Source organism: Carcharodon carcharias, chromosome 3, assembly GCF_017639515.1.
Source record: "Carcharodon carcharias isolate sCarCar2 chromosome 3, sCarCar2.pri, whole genome shotgun sequence".
In the NCBI taxonomy this organism is placed as follows: Eukaryota; Metazoa; Chordata; class Chondrichthyes; order Lamniformes; family Lamnidae; genus Carcharodon; species Carcharodon carcharias.
This window is the reverse complement of record NC_054469.1, coordinates 120,815,639-120,830,554: the sequence shown is the minus strand read 5'-3', so window position 1 is coordinate 120,830,554 and position 14,916 is coordinate 120,815,639. Positions and strand designations below refer to the sequence as shown.

At 42.1% G+C, this 14,916-nt stretch overlaps 1 protein-coding gene across 2 annotated transcripts in view; it reads left to right on the top strand.

Annotated features, from left to right (window-relative positions):
- The window catches only part of thsd7aa (thrombospondin, type I, domain containing 7Aa), a 537,669-nt gene that overhangs the window by 507,205 nt on the left and 15,548 nt on the right, over positions 1 to 14,916 (top strand). For both annotated transcript variants that reach the window (XM_041184218.1, XM_041184217.1), the window contains exons 24-26: positions 5,461 to 5,556; positions 9,748 to 9,830; positions 9,992 to 10,205. In XM_041184218.1, coding sequence (XP_041040152.1) covers positions 5,461 to 5,556; positions 9,748 to 9,830; positions 9,992 to 10,205 — 393 coding nt within the window. The remainder of the gene's footprint in view (positions 1 to 5,460; positions 5,557 to 9,747; positions 9,831 to 9,991; positions 10,206 to 14,916) is intronic.

The window sequence follows — 14,916 nt, the reverse complement described above, 5'->3', positions numbered from 1 at the left end:
CTCCATGTTGAACACCACTTGGGGGAAGCACTGAGGGTGGCAAGGTTGCAGAATGTACTCTGGGTGGGGGACTTCAATGTCCATCACAGACCGGCTTGGTAGCACCACTATTGATCAAGTTGGCCAAGTTCTAAAGGACGTGGCTGCTAAACTATGTTTGCGGCAGGTGGTGAGGGAACCAACAAGAGGTAAAAACGTACTTGACCTCATCCTCACCAACATGTCTGCCACAGATGCATCTGTCCATGACAGTTTTGGTAGGAGTGTCATTGCACAGTCATTGTGGAGACAATACCCCACCTTTACATTGAGGATATCCTCCATCGTGTTGTGTGGCACTATATCGTGTTGTGTGGCACTACCATGTGCTGAATGAGATAGATTTTGAACAGATCTAGCAGCTCAAGACTAGGCATCCATGACACGCTGTGGGCCATCAGCAGCAGCAGAATTGTACTCGAATACAATCTGTAACCTCATGGCCAGGCATATCCCCCACTCTACCATTACCATCAAGCCAGGGGATCAGCCCTGGTTCAATGATGAGTGCAGGAGGGCATGTCAGGAATAGCACCAGGCATACCTAAAAAAAAAATGAGGTGTCAACCTGGTGAAGTTATAACACAGGACTACTTGAAAGCCAAACAACATAAGCAGCAAGTGTTAGAGCTAAGCAATCCCACAACCAACAGATCAGGTCTAAGCTCTGCAGTCCTGCCACACCCAGTCACGAATGGTGGTGCACAATTGAACAACTCACCGGAGGAGGAGGCTCCCCAAATATCCCCATCCTCAATGATAGAGGAGCCCAGCACATGAGTGCAAAAGATAAATCTGAAGCATTTGCTACAATCTTCAGCCAGAAGGGCCGAGTGGATGATCCATCTCGGCCTCCTCTGGAGGTCTCCAGCAGCACAGATGCCAGTCTTCAGCCAACTGAATTCACTCCACATGATATCAAGAAACAGCTGAAGGCACCGGATAGTGCAAAGGCTATGGGCCCTGGCAATAGTACTGAAAATTTGTGCTCCATAACTTGCTGTGCCCCTAGCCAAGCTGTTCCAGTACAGCTACAACACTGGCATCTATCTGGCTATGTGGAAAATTGCCCAGGTATGTCCTGTATGCAAAAAGCAGGACAAATCCAACCAGGCCAATTACTGCCCCATCAGTCTACTCTCCAGCATCAGTAGAGTAATGGAAGGGGTCATCAACAGTGCTATCAAGCGGCACTTGCTTAGCAATAGCCTGCTCACTGATGCCCAGTTTGGGTCGTGCCAGGGCCACTCAGCTCCTGACCTCATTACAGCCTTGGTTCAAACATGGACGTAATAGCTGAACTCCTGAGGTGAGGTGAGAGTGACTGCTCTTGACATCAAAGCTGTATTTGACCAAGTGTGGCATCAAGGAGCCTGAGCAAAACTGGAGTCAGTGGGAATCGGGAAAAACTCTCCACTGGTTGGAGTCATACCTACCACAAAGGAAGCTGGTTGTGGTTGTTGGAGATCAGTCATCTCAACTCCAGGACATCAATACAGGAGTTCCTCAGGGTAGTGCCCTAGTGTCCTTGGCCCAAACATTTTCAGCTGCTTCATCGATGACCTTCCTTCCATCCTAAGGTCAGAAGTGGGGATGTTCACTGATGATTGCACAATGTTCAGCACCATTCACGACAATTCAGATGCTGAAGCAGACCATGTCCAAATGCAGCAAGACCTGGACAATACCCAGGTTTGGGCTGACAAGTGGCAAGTAACATTTGCGCCACACAAGTGCCAGGCAATGACCATCTCCAACAAGAGAGAATCTAAACATCGCCCCTTGACGTTCAGTGGTATTGCCATCACTGAATACCCCACTATCAACATCCCGGGGGTTACCATTAACCAAAAGCTGAACTGGATTAGCCATATAAATACTGTGACTACAAGAGCAGGTCAGAGGCTAGGATTCCTGCAATGAGTAACTCACCTCCTGACTTCCCAAAGCCTGTCCACCATCTACAAGGCACAAGTCAGGAGTGTGATGGAATATTCCACACTTGCCTGGATGAGTGCAGCCCCCACAGCACTCAAGAAGCTTGACACCATCCTGGACAAAGCAGCCCACTTGATTGGCACCACATCCACAAACATTCATTCCCTCCACCACACAGTAGCAGCAGTGTGTACCATTTACAAGATGTGCTGCAGGAATTTACCAAGGCTCCTTAGACAGCACCTTTCAAACCTACAACCACTACCATATAGAAGAACAAGGGCAGCAGATAGAGGGAACACCACCGTCTGGAAGTTCCCCTCCAAGTCACTCACCATCCTGACTTGGAAATATATTGGCGTCCCTTCACTGTCACTGGCTCAATATCCTGGAACTCCCTTCCTAACAGCGCTGTGGGTGTACCTACACCACAAGGACTGCAGCGGTTCAAGAAGACAGCTCACCATCACCTTCTCAAGGGCAACTAGGGATGTGCAATAAATGCTGGCCCAGCTAGCAAAGCCCACATCCCATGAATGGATAAAATATAAGCCTCTGTGGGCTACCATTACTAACCTCCTATTATCACAGTCAGCTGCCTTCCATTTCACAGTTTGATTTACAGCGTCAAGTGGTTATAGAATCTTTGAAGTGGAATTATGAATTCTAATTTTTTTATAAAGGATTAAGCATTTGAATGAAATGTTTATTTTTATAAGTGATTAAGCATAAGCATTGAAAGAAATCTTTCTTTTTATAAGGATGTAGTTAAAGAATTTAAATGTAGTGAATTGGCTTATATGAATGGGAGTTTTTTTCAAATAAAGTCTGCAATAGCTACTTGGAACTTTATTTTATTTAATCTCAGCATGGGTCCTGCAATTTGCCCGTGGGGTAATAAAGACCCATGTGCAATGGCTAGAGATGCATAGGTTGACATGGAGGGTATGAGGGGCCATGGGGAGTGTTCTAGAGGGGCATAGGTTGGCATGGAGGGAATGAGGAGGTAGGTAGAGGCCATGGTGTGGCATGAGTTGCCATGGATAGGACATGGTGATTGTGTGGGGAGGCAGGCTTTGAGGGTTAAGTGCTGGAGGGCTGTTTTTTATTCTTTCTTTTAAATCTTGGACGCAGTGCTGGAACTGAGGTAGGCCTTCCGCCCAGCCTAGCTCCGCACTCGATCCAGGGATGGCAGGCCCGGCTCCCAGAGAACCCTGCCACTCTAGTATCAAAATACCAACTTCCGGGGCACTTTCTCCTGGGTCAGGTTTGTGGAGCTGGGAATTATCCTGACTCTGCACTCCCGACCCAGGAACAACAATCCAGGCCATTATCTCTTAATGAAAGCAAAATACTGCAGATGCTGGAAATCTGAAATAAAAACAAAAACTGCTGGCAAAACTCAGCAGGTCTGGCAACATCTGTGGAGAGAGAAACTGAGTTAACGTTTCCCGTCTGTATGACTCTATTTCTCTCTCCACAAATGCTGCCAGACCTGCTGAGTTTTTCCAGCATTTTTGTTTTTATTTCATAATCTCTCGATAGTACAATAACCTCCACAAGCACCTCTGGTTGCTGGCCTGTTCTGCTCTGTTTGTATTTTTCAATTGCATGCCTCAAAAACAGTAATTAAATTATGTTGGGGGTTCTGTGATGTAATCTTTAGCTAAGATCAGTGAATTCCTCATTTTATTTAAGTATTTGGCCCCAGTGACAAAATCCAACATGGTTACTGTCTGGAGCCAATTTTCACATTTGACACTGGTGGAAAATTGACTGCTGGTTTGGCCCTCTGTTTAATTTTCTTTTGCACTTAAGTCAATGGGTAAGAAATTTGGGCTGGGTTTATAATAGATAGTCATCGATAGGCTCTGATTTGTCTCTGCTAACCAACTGATACTCTATGGTTTCACCTCTCTCTATTTCTGCAACCTCCTCCTGCTCTATATCCCTCTTAAATATCTGTACTCATCTAATTCAGACCTCTTGTGCTTCCCCAATTTTAGCCACTTCACCATTGGCGACCATACCTTCAGCTGCCATGGCCCAAAGTTTTGAAATTCGTTCGCCAAACCGCTCCACCTTTCTACCTCTCCTCTTTAAGATGCTCCTTAAAACTTACCTCTTTGAGCAAGTTCCTTGTCCTAATCTCTCTTTATGTGGCTCAGTGTCAAAATTTATTTGATATTGCTCCTATGAAACACTGAGACATTTTACAATGTCAAGGATGCTACATGAACACAACTTGTTGTTGCTGTTGGTTTGTGACCAGCGCAGACCGATCAGCAATGGAAAGAGATGCTTCTATCATAACCTGTGGGAATCATAAATGTAAGATAGTCACTGGAAAATTCACTAAGGAATTTACGAGAAACTTACTTACCTGGAGAGCGGTTGAATAGTTGAGGTGATTAGCATGGACACTTTTAAACAAAAATTAGGTAAATACACAGGGGAGAAAGGAATAGAAGGATATGCTAAATGAGTTAGATGAAGCAAGCTGGTAGAAGGCTTATATGAAGTATAAACATTGTTAGAGACCAGTTGAGCCGAATGACCAATTTCTGTGCTGTACCTTGTAATTCAATGTACGTGCCGTACAATACCTAACCCAATTTCTATGAGTGTCAACAAGCTTTTTGACTACAGGTCCATGGGTTAGTATTGCTCTCAAGCCCAATTCTACATATGCACAAACCTTCATCAGAAGTCAGTCAGGAACTACAGCTGCTCCACTTGTGATCATTTTAAATCCACATCATCAATCGCTGAATCATTAGCGCTCACGTTGTTTCTAGCTGCACTGGAACTAACAGAATTGACAATTTGGGATTTTTACTCAGAATTTTTTCTAAGCAACAAGCACCACTCCTGTAGATGAACCTACAAGCTACAATATGCCTTTGCATGCCCAATTTCTGGATATTTACAACAAGTTCAGGGGTCAAATAGAAACGCTGTGATTGTATTTCAGCTCCCTGGTTACATCATATACCTCCACATTGTCTTTAGAAAGCAGAATAAACACTTAAATAGACCTATAAATTGCAGAACACATTAATTAATGATAAAAATGTAAGAGTACACCAGGAATAGTGCATTTAGAGTAATAGTCAGAACATGGCTATTCCTTCTTTGAATATAGAATGACCATTCACTGGAAGTGAGTATAAAATTGGAACTAAAACTAGGTCCCTGTCTACAGCTACCCTAAAACAGATGACTTCAAATGACTACTGAACTGAGATATTCAGTTTATTTTTGATCATATTCTCCTGACAGAAACCAGGTGGTCAGGCTATGTAACTGCTTGGAATTCAGCCCTTGTCCATCATCTTCGGTATTAACATGCAGTGTTTCCACAAACGAGTGAGATACCCACCTGAACCAAATGGATGTCCTGGGAATTATCCTTATATGTCTCCTTCTGCAGGTTAGCATGTTATACACTCAGTTTCTTTTTATTGTGATGGTTTCCTACAGGTGGCAGCTGCTATGAATACATTTGGTTGGCTGGTGCATGGACAGGATCATACCGAGAAGTGTGGTGTCAGAGGTCAGATGGACTAAATGTCACAGGTACTGAAGGAGTTTTTATTTCCTGCATGCACTGGATCATTGTCAATGCCTTCCTGGAGGGTTACTATGAATTGTTCTTTTCCTTGTGTTGACTTGCAGTATACAACAGTTAAAGGACTTTAGTTATGAAGAGAGATTAAAAAGACTGGGGCTTTTTCTACTAGAATGCAGAAGGTTAAGAGAAAGCCTGATACAAGAGTTAAAAATTATATGGATTTTTAAAATTTATTCGTTCACAGGATGTGGGTGTCATTGGCTAGGCCAGCATTTATTGCCCATCCCTAATTAGTCTTGATAAGGTGGTGGTGTAGGTACAACCATAACCTTGCAGTATCCAGTTCCAATATTTGATCCAGTGACATGTGAAGGAACGACAATATAATTCCAAGTCAGAATGATGTGTGGCTTGGAGAGGAGCATGCAAGTGATGATGTACCTATGCGTCTGCTGCCCTTGTCCATCTAAGTGTTGAAGGAGCCTTGATGAGTTGTTGCAGGGCATCTTGTGAATGGTACACACTGCTGCCACAGTACGTCGGTGGTGAAAAGAATGAATGTTGAAGGTGATGGATGGGGTGTCAGTCAAGTGGGTTGCTTTGTCCTGGATGATGTTGAGCTTCTTCAGTGTTGTTGGAGTCGCACTCATCCAGGCAATTAGAGAGTATCCCATCACACTCCTGACTTGTGCCTAGTCGATGGTGGATAAGGTTTGAGGAGCCAGGATATGAGTTACTCACCACACAATTTCTAACTTCTGACCAGCTCTTGTAGACAAATTATTTATATGACTGATCCAGTTCAGTTTCTGGCCAATGGTAACCACCCCGTCCCCCACCCCCGTCCCCCCACCCCAGCCCACCCCCGGACATTGACAGTGGGGGAATTCAGCGATGGTGATGCCATTGAATGTCAAGGGCGATGGTAAGATTCTGTCTTGTCGGGCACTTGTGTGGCACGAATGTTACTTGCCACTGATTAACCCAAGCCTGAATGTTGTCCAGGTCTTGCTGGATATGGAAATGGACTGCTTCAGTATCTAGGAGTTGTGAAAGGCACTGATCATTGTGCAATCATCCATGAACTGCCCCATTTCTAACGTTATGATGGAAGGAAGGTGATTGATGAAGCAGCTGAAGATGGTTGGGCCTAGGGCACTACTCTGAGGAACTCCAGAAGTGATGCCCTGGAACTGAGTTGATTGATGTACAACAACCACAACCATCTTCCTTTGTGCTAGGTATACACCAACCAGCGGAAAGTTTTCCCCTGATTCCCATTGACTCCAGTTTTGCTTGGGCTCCTTGATGCTACACACAGTCAAATGCTGCCTTGATGTCAAGGGCAGTCATTCTCACCTCACCACAGGAATCCAGATCTTTGGTCCATGTTTGGGCCAAGGCTCTAACGAAATTAGGAGCTGAGTGCCCTGCTGGAACTCAAACTGAATGTCAGTGAGCAGGTTATTGCTGAGCAACTGCTGCTTGCCAGCACTATCAACAGTCCCTTCCATCACTTTGCTGATATTTCAGAGTAGACTGTTGGGGCAGTAGTGGCTGGGTTGGATCTGTCCTGCGTTTTGTAGATAGGACATACCTGGGCAATTTTCAACATTGCCGGGTATATGCCAGTGTTGTAGCTGTACTGGACCAGCTTGGCTAAGGGTGCAGCTAGTTTTAGAGCATAAGTCTTCAATGCTATTGCTGGAATGTTGTCAGGGCCCTTAGCCTTTTCATTATCCAGTGCCTTCAGCTCTGTCTATTGCATGCTGCTTTATGCTGTTTTTCGTGCAAGTAGCCCTGTGTTGTAGCTTCACTAGATTGACACCTCATTTTTAGGTGCTGCTCCTGGCATGCCCTCCTGCACTCTTCATTGAACCAAGGTTGATCCCTTGGCTTGATGGTAATGGTAGAGTGGGAGATATGCCATCCATGAGGTTGCAGATTATGGTTGAGAATAATTCCGCTGTTGCTGGTGGCCTACAGCACCTCATGAATGCCCAATTTTGAGTTGCCAGACCTCTTCAAAATCTATCCCATTTAGCACTTTGGTAGTGCTATACAATCCAATGGAGGGTATCCTCGATGTGAAGGTGAGACTTCTTCTCCTCAAGGATTGCACAGTGGTCACTCCTACCAATGCTGTTATGAACCGATGCATCTATGACAGGTAGATTGGTGAGGATGAGTTCATGTAGGTTTTTCCCTCATGTTAGTTCCCTCACCACCTGCTGAAGACCAAATCTAGCAGCTATGTCCCTCAGGACTGAGCCAGATCAGTCCGTAGTGGTAGTCTTGGTGATGAACTTTGAAGCCCCCCCACCCAGAGTATATTCTGTGCCCTGTCACCCTCAATGCTTCTTCCAATTGGTGTTCAACCTGGAGGAGTACTGATTCATCAGCTGAGGAGATGTGGTGAGGGAGACGGTAGGTGGCATTCAGCAGGAGGGCTCCTTGTCCATGTTTGACTTGATGCCATGAGACTTCATGGTGTGCAGAGTCAACGTTGAAGGCTCCCACAGCAACTCCCTCCCAACTATATACCCCTGTGATGCCACCTCTGGTTGATCTTTCCTGCTGTTGGGTCAGGACATACCCAGGGATGGTGATGGTGGTGTCTGGGACATTCTCTCTCTCATATGATTTGGTAAGCATGACTACGTCAGGTTGTTGCTTGACTAGTCTTTGGGACAGTTTTACCAATTTTTGCCCAAGCCCCCAGGTGTTAGTAAGGAAGACTTCGCAGTGCCGACGGACTGGGTTTACCATTGTTGTTTCTGGTGCCTAGATTGATCTGGGTGGTCCACCTGGTCTCAATCCTTTTTGCAGACTTTGTAGCAGGTTGATGCAACTGAGTGCCTTCTAGGCCAATTCATAGGGCATTTGAGTGACAGCCACATTGCTGTGGGTCTGGAGTCACATGTAGGCCAGACCTCATAAGGGTGGCAGATTTCCTTCTCTAAAGGACATCAGTGAACAGATGGGTTTTTATGGTCACCATTAGATTAGCTTTTAATTCCAGATTTATTAATTGAATTTAAATTCCACCAGCTGCCATGTACCCAGAACTCTAGCCTGAGCCTCTAGATTATCACCAGTGACATCACCACTATGCCACTGCCTCCACCTAAATGATAAAGAAAATTGGATGTTGGCAGGGGAGTACCCATTTTTATTGATTGTTAGGCAGGAATTAGAAGACTTAAATGTAAAATCATCACCAAAGTGATGAAGTGAATTTAGTTTAAGTGTCTGGTGATTGAATGACATTGACAGCCACATAGGCTGGGATTTTCCAGTCCCATTGCAGGCAAGGTGGCGCCCCAGCCAGAAGTCCACTGACTTGCAGCAGGACCTGAAGATTCCGGCGGCAGACCTGTGCGGAAAATCCCGCCCATAATGTCATTGCAAAAGCATGATTAATACATCAGTAGTGAAATATTTTCTGTAGGCAGCATGTTTTGGGAAATAACGTTAAAAAAAGTTAAACATTCTGACCTCCTATCTTCCATTCTTTATTACAAACATTCAATTGGTGATGCATTAAGATTTTTATTCCCCTTTTCTGGCAAAATAGAATTTTCACTTGTTTTTAATGTTCAACTCAAGTTAGCACTGGCAAACAGAATATTTTTCTCATCAAAAATCTGACACTCAGCATCAAACACTCTGGTCTCAAGCTATTTTCCATTGTCCCTATATCAAGCTTCAGTTCTAATGGCAAAATGGCACCCTTATAATTTTTAACTTTCCAAACCTTGTGGACTTTCTGAGAGAAGCTAATAGTGAACTAGGAGCAAGTTGTCTTATATTTCTGCAGCTGCTCATAATTAGTTTGGGACTCGCCATGCATATTTCACTTGGGATCATTATTGCCAGCAATTACAGGAGACTTTTACCCAGTAGTCTAGGCTAGACTCAACAAAAGCCTGTGCTAAACCATTGCGACACCCAGTTCCCTGGCTGATATAGTTCAGAGGCATAAATATCCATGAAGAGATGTACTTTAATTGAGTGCTCCCTTGTTTACCAGACAGTTTAAGACCACTAGTACATTTATGAAATTCTATGGCTGCTCGTTCATACAAGCCTCATATTGGAAGCATAATGATGAGAAGATAACAATTGTGATACAATCAAAATTACACGGCAAGTTTATTGTTTGTTATCACTAAATATAACTGCTTGTCTTGTAGGTGGCTGTTCTGCAGTGAACCAACCTTATGCCGACAGATCATGTAACCCACCATGCACTAAACCTTATATGTACTGCACCGATGTAAGTGTTAGCTGCTGATAGCAGTATAGACTTCTTGAATTCACTATATTCTATCATTTGGAATGTTGTAATGTTTCATGTAATATATTTTATTAAAATATTATTTTCATTTAGTTTGAATGACTACATAAACTGCTCAAATATTCATTTTTCCTATCTAGTCTGCAGTGTGTGCCTGTGAAGAAGGTTATACAGAGGTGGTGACAACTGACAATTTTCTGGACCAGTGTACCATGATTCCAGTGTTAGAGATCCCTTCGGTGGAGGAAAAAAAAGCAGACGTGAAGACAAGTCGAGCCGTCAACCCAACCCAAACATCTGACAACAAACAAGGGCACTCAGGACGGATGTGGTTCTTACAGCCCTTTGGAGCAGGTCAGATTAGAAGTCGGGCTCAGAAATCTCAATCCTTCAATTATTTAAATAGATCTTCAAATCTTTGACCTATGTCTGAGTTTTATATTTTCCAAACCGAAGAAACATTTGTTAAATACTGAGTGCTCCATGAATAAAAAAGTATATATGATTCAAAAACTTGTTAGGTGATTCAAAGTCCCTCTGGTAAGCGATTTTAAAACATTATGTTTTGTAGTTAGCATCTTATTTTCAAAGTGAGAACTATGCAAATTGAATTAGCTGGTAGCAATGCTATGGAATTATAAGACTATTTAATTATGTTCTGTTGGAAACTTCTGAGTTTTGAACAGTAACATTCTTGATGCTCTCATGACAATAATGCTTACAGCGACATTTCCTCATGCTACTACTAACTCTAAGGTGGATATTTTCTCTTTACTGTTGAATACTAAACTCCTTGGCTTTAAAAACATTGGCCCAGATTTTGTGGTCATAATTGTGAAGCTGTCAGCATTCGTAGTTATTGCTCCTCTGAAACTGACAGCAATTTCTGGAGCCCACACATGTACAGTTAAATACAGAAATCCAGAAGTCGCTATCAATGATTCTGCACTTCTCCATAGGTAATGGTCCCTGCAAGTCCCTGCAGACAGCAATTGATTAGAAATCACTGAACTGATGAGGACTTTTGCTTTAATGCTTTGATATTGCTGTTCAAGACTTCTGAAAAAGTTGTGCCTTGTTAATGAGGTGTAACTGGGTTTTTAACAATGTACTTTATCATAATTACTGCAAAAGAACCTCTCTGGTTCCAGAAAACTAATTTTATATTTGTGTAATGTCAATTTTTTACCATTATGATAAAAATTATGTAGCTTTTAATACAATGATTTATTTTTTAAAGTTTGATATTTTTATTTTTTCTAATCTTTATTTTACTTTCTGTAAAATTTATAAGAAATGAAGGATAATCTTTGCATTTCACTACCTGGTTTGCTTTCTGCGAGATCTTTCAAAGTGATTGTTTCTGGGTGCCTGGAGATCTCTGTGATTTGGGACTAGATTTAAATTAATGCCAGGAAAGGAAAAATCTTTATGTTTTATTTATGTTTAAACAAGATCTTTATGGGCAGCTTTCTTTGAGGTCAGTGGCAATGCTGTGGCTTCACCCCTGGCTGCAAAATCTGGGCTAATATCTGTACATCCCTGCTTGAAATAATTCACTATTATGTTGTTAGAATTAATGATTACTTGCTATATAACTAGTGTATCGGGTCAGGGTATGACAGCAATTTACAAGTTAAGACTGCCAGGGTAAAGGAAAGAGTTTAATAAAGGAAACTGTAAATGCTGGAAATCTGAAATTGAAACATAAAATGCTGGAAATGCACAACAGATCAGTCAACACCAGTAAAAGAAAAAATACAAGTTAAACCTTCATCAGTTCTGACAAAGCTGAAATCATTTATGTATAGAAATGTTTGCCATATAGAACCCAATATTAAAGAGAGCGCTGAGAGGAAATGATGAACAGAAGTGCAGGTACCTGCAGGGTACCTGCAGGTCAGCACAGGGAACATCAGGAATGTAAAAAGCAACATTGATTCAAAAGAAGCACACCTTAAAAAGATGCTTTTAACATACTTTAGTGCGAGGGTCGAACATGTTGTAAGGAAGCACTAACAAAGTCAGCTGCATCAAGAGAACAGGTTTTTGACCAGCAAACACTTTCATTGAAAAGCAGGGCAGTTTTGACTGAACCTGTCCATTAATCACAAGGGCAGTTTTTTAAATGCCCAGGATAATTTCTTTCTCATTAGTTCAGGGTATCAGGCAACAATCTGTGCAATCTATGCATATTAACGATTATAGTTTCTATTCCCATAGACATTTTTTAAAAGCATGGACAGCAATTTAAGCCTTTCAATGTTATTACAATTTGAATTTAGCACAATGTTTACACTGATGACAGAGCCCCAATAGAAATGCATAGAATGTCACAGTATATTGTATGTGTGCATGCATATGTATGTATGTGTCCTTATGTGTGCATGTTTGTTTGTGTACTTGTGGATGCCTGTGTGTCTGCATTTATGTACATGTGTGTGATTGTGTGCACACACATTTGTGCCTGACATATAAACAAGTGACTACAGCTACTAACTGGGTGTGTCCTGCTAGTTATGTAACTGTTATTATCATTTAAATATCAATTCATATCTCAAGTAGTTACTGTGGATACATGAATTGTGGAATGAACCAGAGAAAGTTAAGCTGAATATATTTTTTTCTTAACTGCATACTATGTACACGAGGTATCCAAATCAAATAGAACCAAGTAGTGATTGGAATAGCCAATCTACAGAAAACTGGTCAATGTATTTTTGCCAGTTGAGCTACAAGTTTTTTTTGTTCTCTTCTCACCTAAAACACTGAGTCCTGGTGAAATACGGAGTGCCTATCTCTCTTTCACACCTTCCCAAGAAACTTCCTGTGTGAGTCTAGATATTTGAATATGAGCAGCTTTTATATCTGTAGGAGGTCCCACATGTACCTGATCTTGTTTACACATGGCGTGAGAAAATCCTTTTCTCCTGCTCATTAATTGTGACAATCTTTCACCTTGATGAGTACAAACCCACACCTCATCAAGTATATCTGTGGATAAATATATAGGGGGAAATTTTAATTTTGGGTGGTAGTATAAAATGGACAATATCGAATTAGCTGTGGTTTATGCATCACACCTGATTTTCCTTTCTCATTGAAATCAGTGGAAAGCAAAACCATGCAAAGTGTGTAATACACAGCCATTTGATATTGCTCATCTTACATCATCACCAAAGATAAAATTTCCTTCACAGTGTGATGTAGTACTAAGTTGTGCAAATGAGAAATATCACTGTTTTGGTCTGTGCTAAGTTAGCTGATCTCAGTTGGGTTGGCTGTGGAAGCACTGCATTTGTCCCTGGGCTAAGATCAGATACAATTTTCTCCCATGTCAACAGGATTGTTGCCAGAGGTCACCAATAACGGATATTGGCTTAGTACACAGAGAAGAGTCATTTCTTGCTTAACTCTAAATTCTCTTTATTCACGTCGTTAGATCATCTACATATATCTTATACATCTGGTTAAATATAGACATGCAGTTTACAGCAGGTTATACAGTTTTATACCCAAAGCTAGGATCTAAACGCACACCCACTAGGTTTCTCTGACACTCCCTGAGTGGTCACAGAATATAAAAGCTAATACCCAGAAAGGAGTACTGACGCTAGCCAGGCGTTCTGTTCTCTCTTGCATCTCTACGTTGCTGACGTAGGTTCTTCCGCTTCTGCGATGGTTAATCTCCGGAGTCTTGCTGCCCCATGCCCAAAATCCTCTCAGTATTATACTGAATCATATCTCTTCAAGCTGTGCTGTCTCTCTTCCCGCTGGTTTAGGTCTGCTTGCCTGATCTGTCGCATCTGCTCCATTGGTTCTTTGCCAAGACTTGCAGGATCACCTTGTTTCCCCCTTTTCTAAATAAGGACTCATCACATTTCCTTTGTCTTCAAGACAGTCAGCTACTTCAGAACTGGTTCCAGCCAGTTCGGACCCAGTGACCGGAGTCAGGTTTTAAAAGTTACTCAGGCCAGCAACTGGACTCAGGTTACTTCAGGTCAAAAGTTGCTTTTGACTGTGTCGGGCAGTTCAGCTGCAGCCCCTGGCCAACAGGATGACCCTTCTGGTTTGCCGCTATTCAATTTAACATACCAGAAAAATAAAAATACAAATACCAACAATGCTAGGTAAATAATTTTTATTATTTTTTTTCTTCCCTCTTCTCTCCTCCGATAGGTGTCAACTACTTTCTGAGGTGTCGCTACACAGACACACAAATGTTCATTATTAAATGTAAACCTTTCTAGTGAGTGTTAACCGACCTTTCAAATATTGTGGAGGGCAGCGAGGAATGGGGACATCACAATGGAGTCTGACCCAGTTCTCGCCTGAAGTTCAAATGCATGCCAGAGGTTGCTAGATCATAATCAAGAGCTGGAACTTTGCTTCCTGTAAATAGCCCTGAAGCCAGTTGTATTGCCCTCCCACATCTCCAGGTCAAATCAGCAAACACTAATTGCATTGAATGGAGATTGCACATGCGATACTTTTGTTCTTTGTAACTCAGCTACTCACTGAGACAACTATGAGAAGTACACATTAAAAATGAGATCTACCTTGCTGTCACAAGTGCCAACCAGATTTTTCAGCATATATGTTTGAACATAATCAGTCAACTGCCTTTTTGTGTCTTCCAAATTTTCCAGCCTCATATTTCATAATTAGAACTTTTCATTAACTGCACTTTTAAAAAAAACATAGCATGAAAGTCCTAAAGACAAAATCTTTCAAATTTAATGTGTATGTTAGAGAGTTTTCTCCAAGGAAAATTAGGGATGTTATTTTGTGTGGATTGTAGCTTTTTGGCACATATTTTATTGCTTCTAACCAATGAACAGATTTTAGACTCCATGCCAGTATAGCAGAATAGTAAACTTCCTTAAACTTAATTCCAAATTATAGGCTACGGCTGGTACAGTTGACCAAAAACCTTTCTATTCCAGTTCGCCTGTTACAAAGCCATGAATCAGTGTTTTTTTTCCAAAGGTTCACAGTAATCCATTGTGAGCTATAATGGTCCCTCTGCCCTGATCGATTTCCCCATGCACCGCAGCACCTTTTT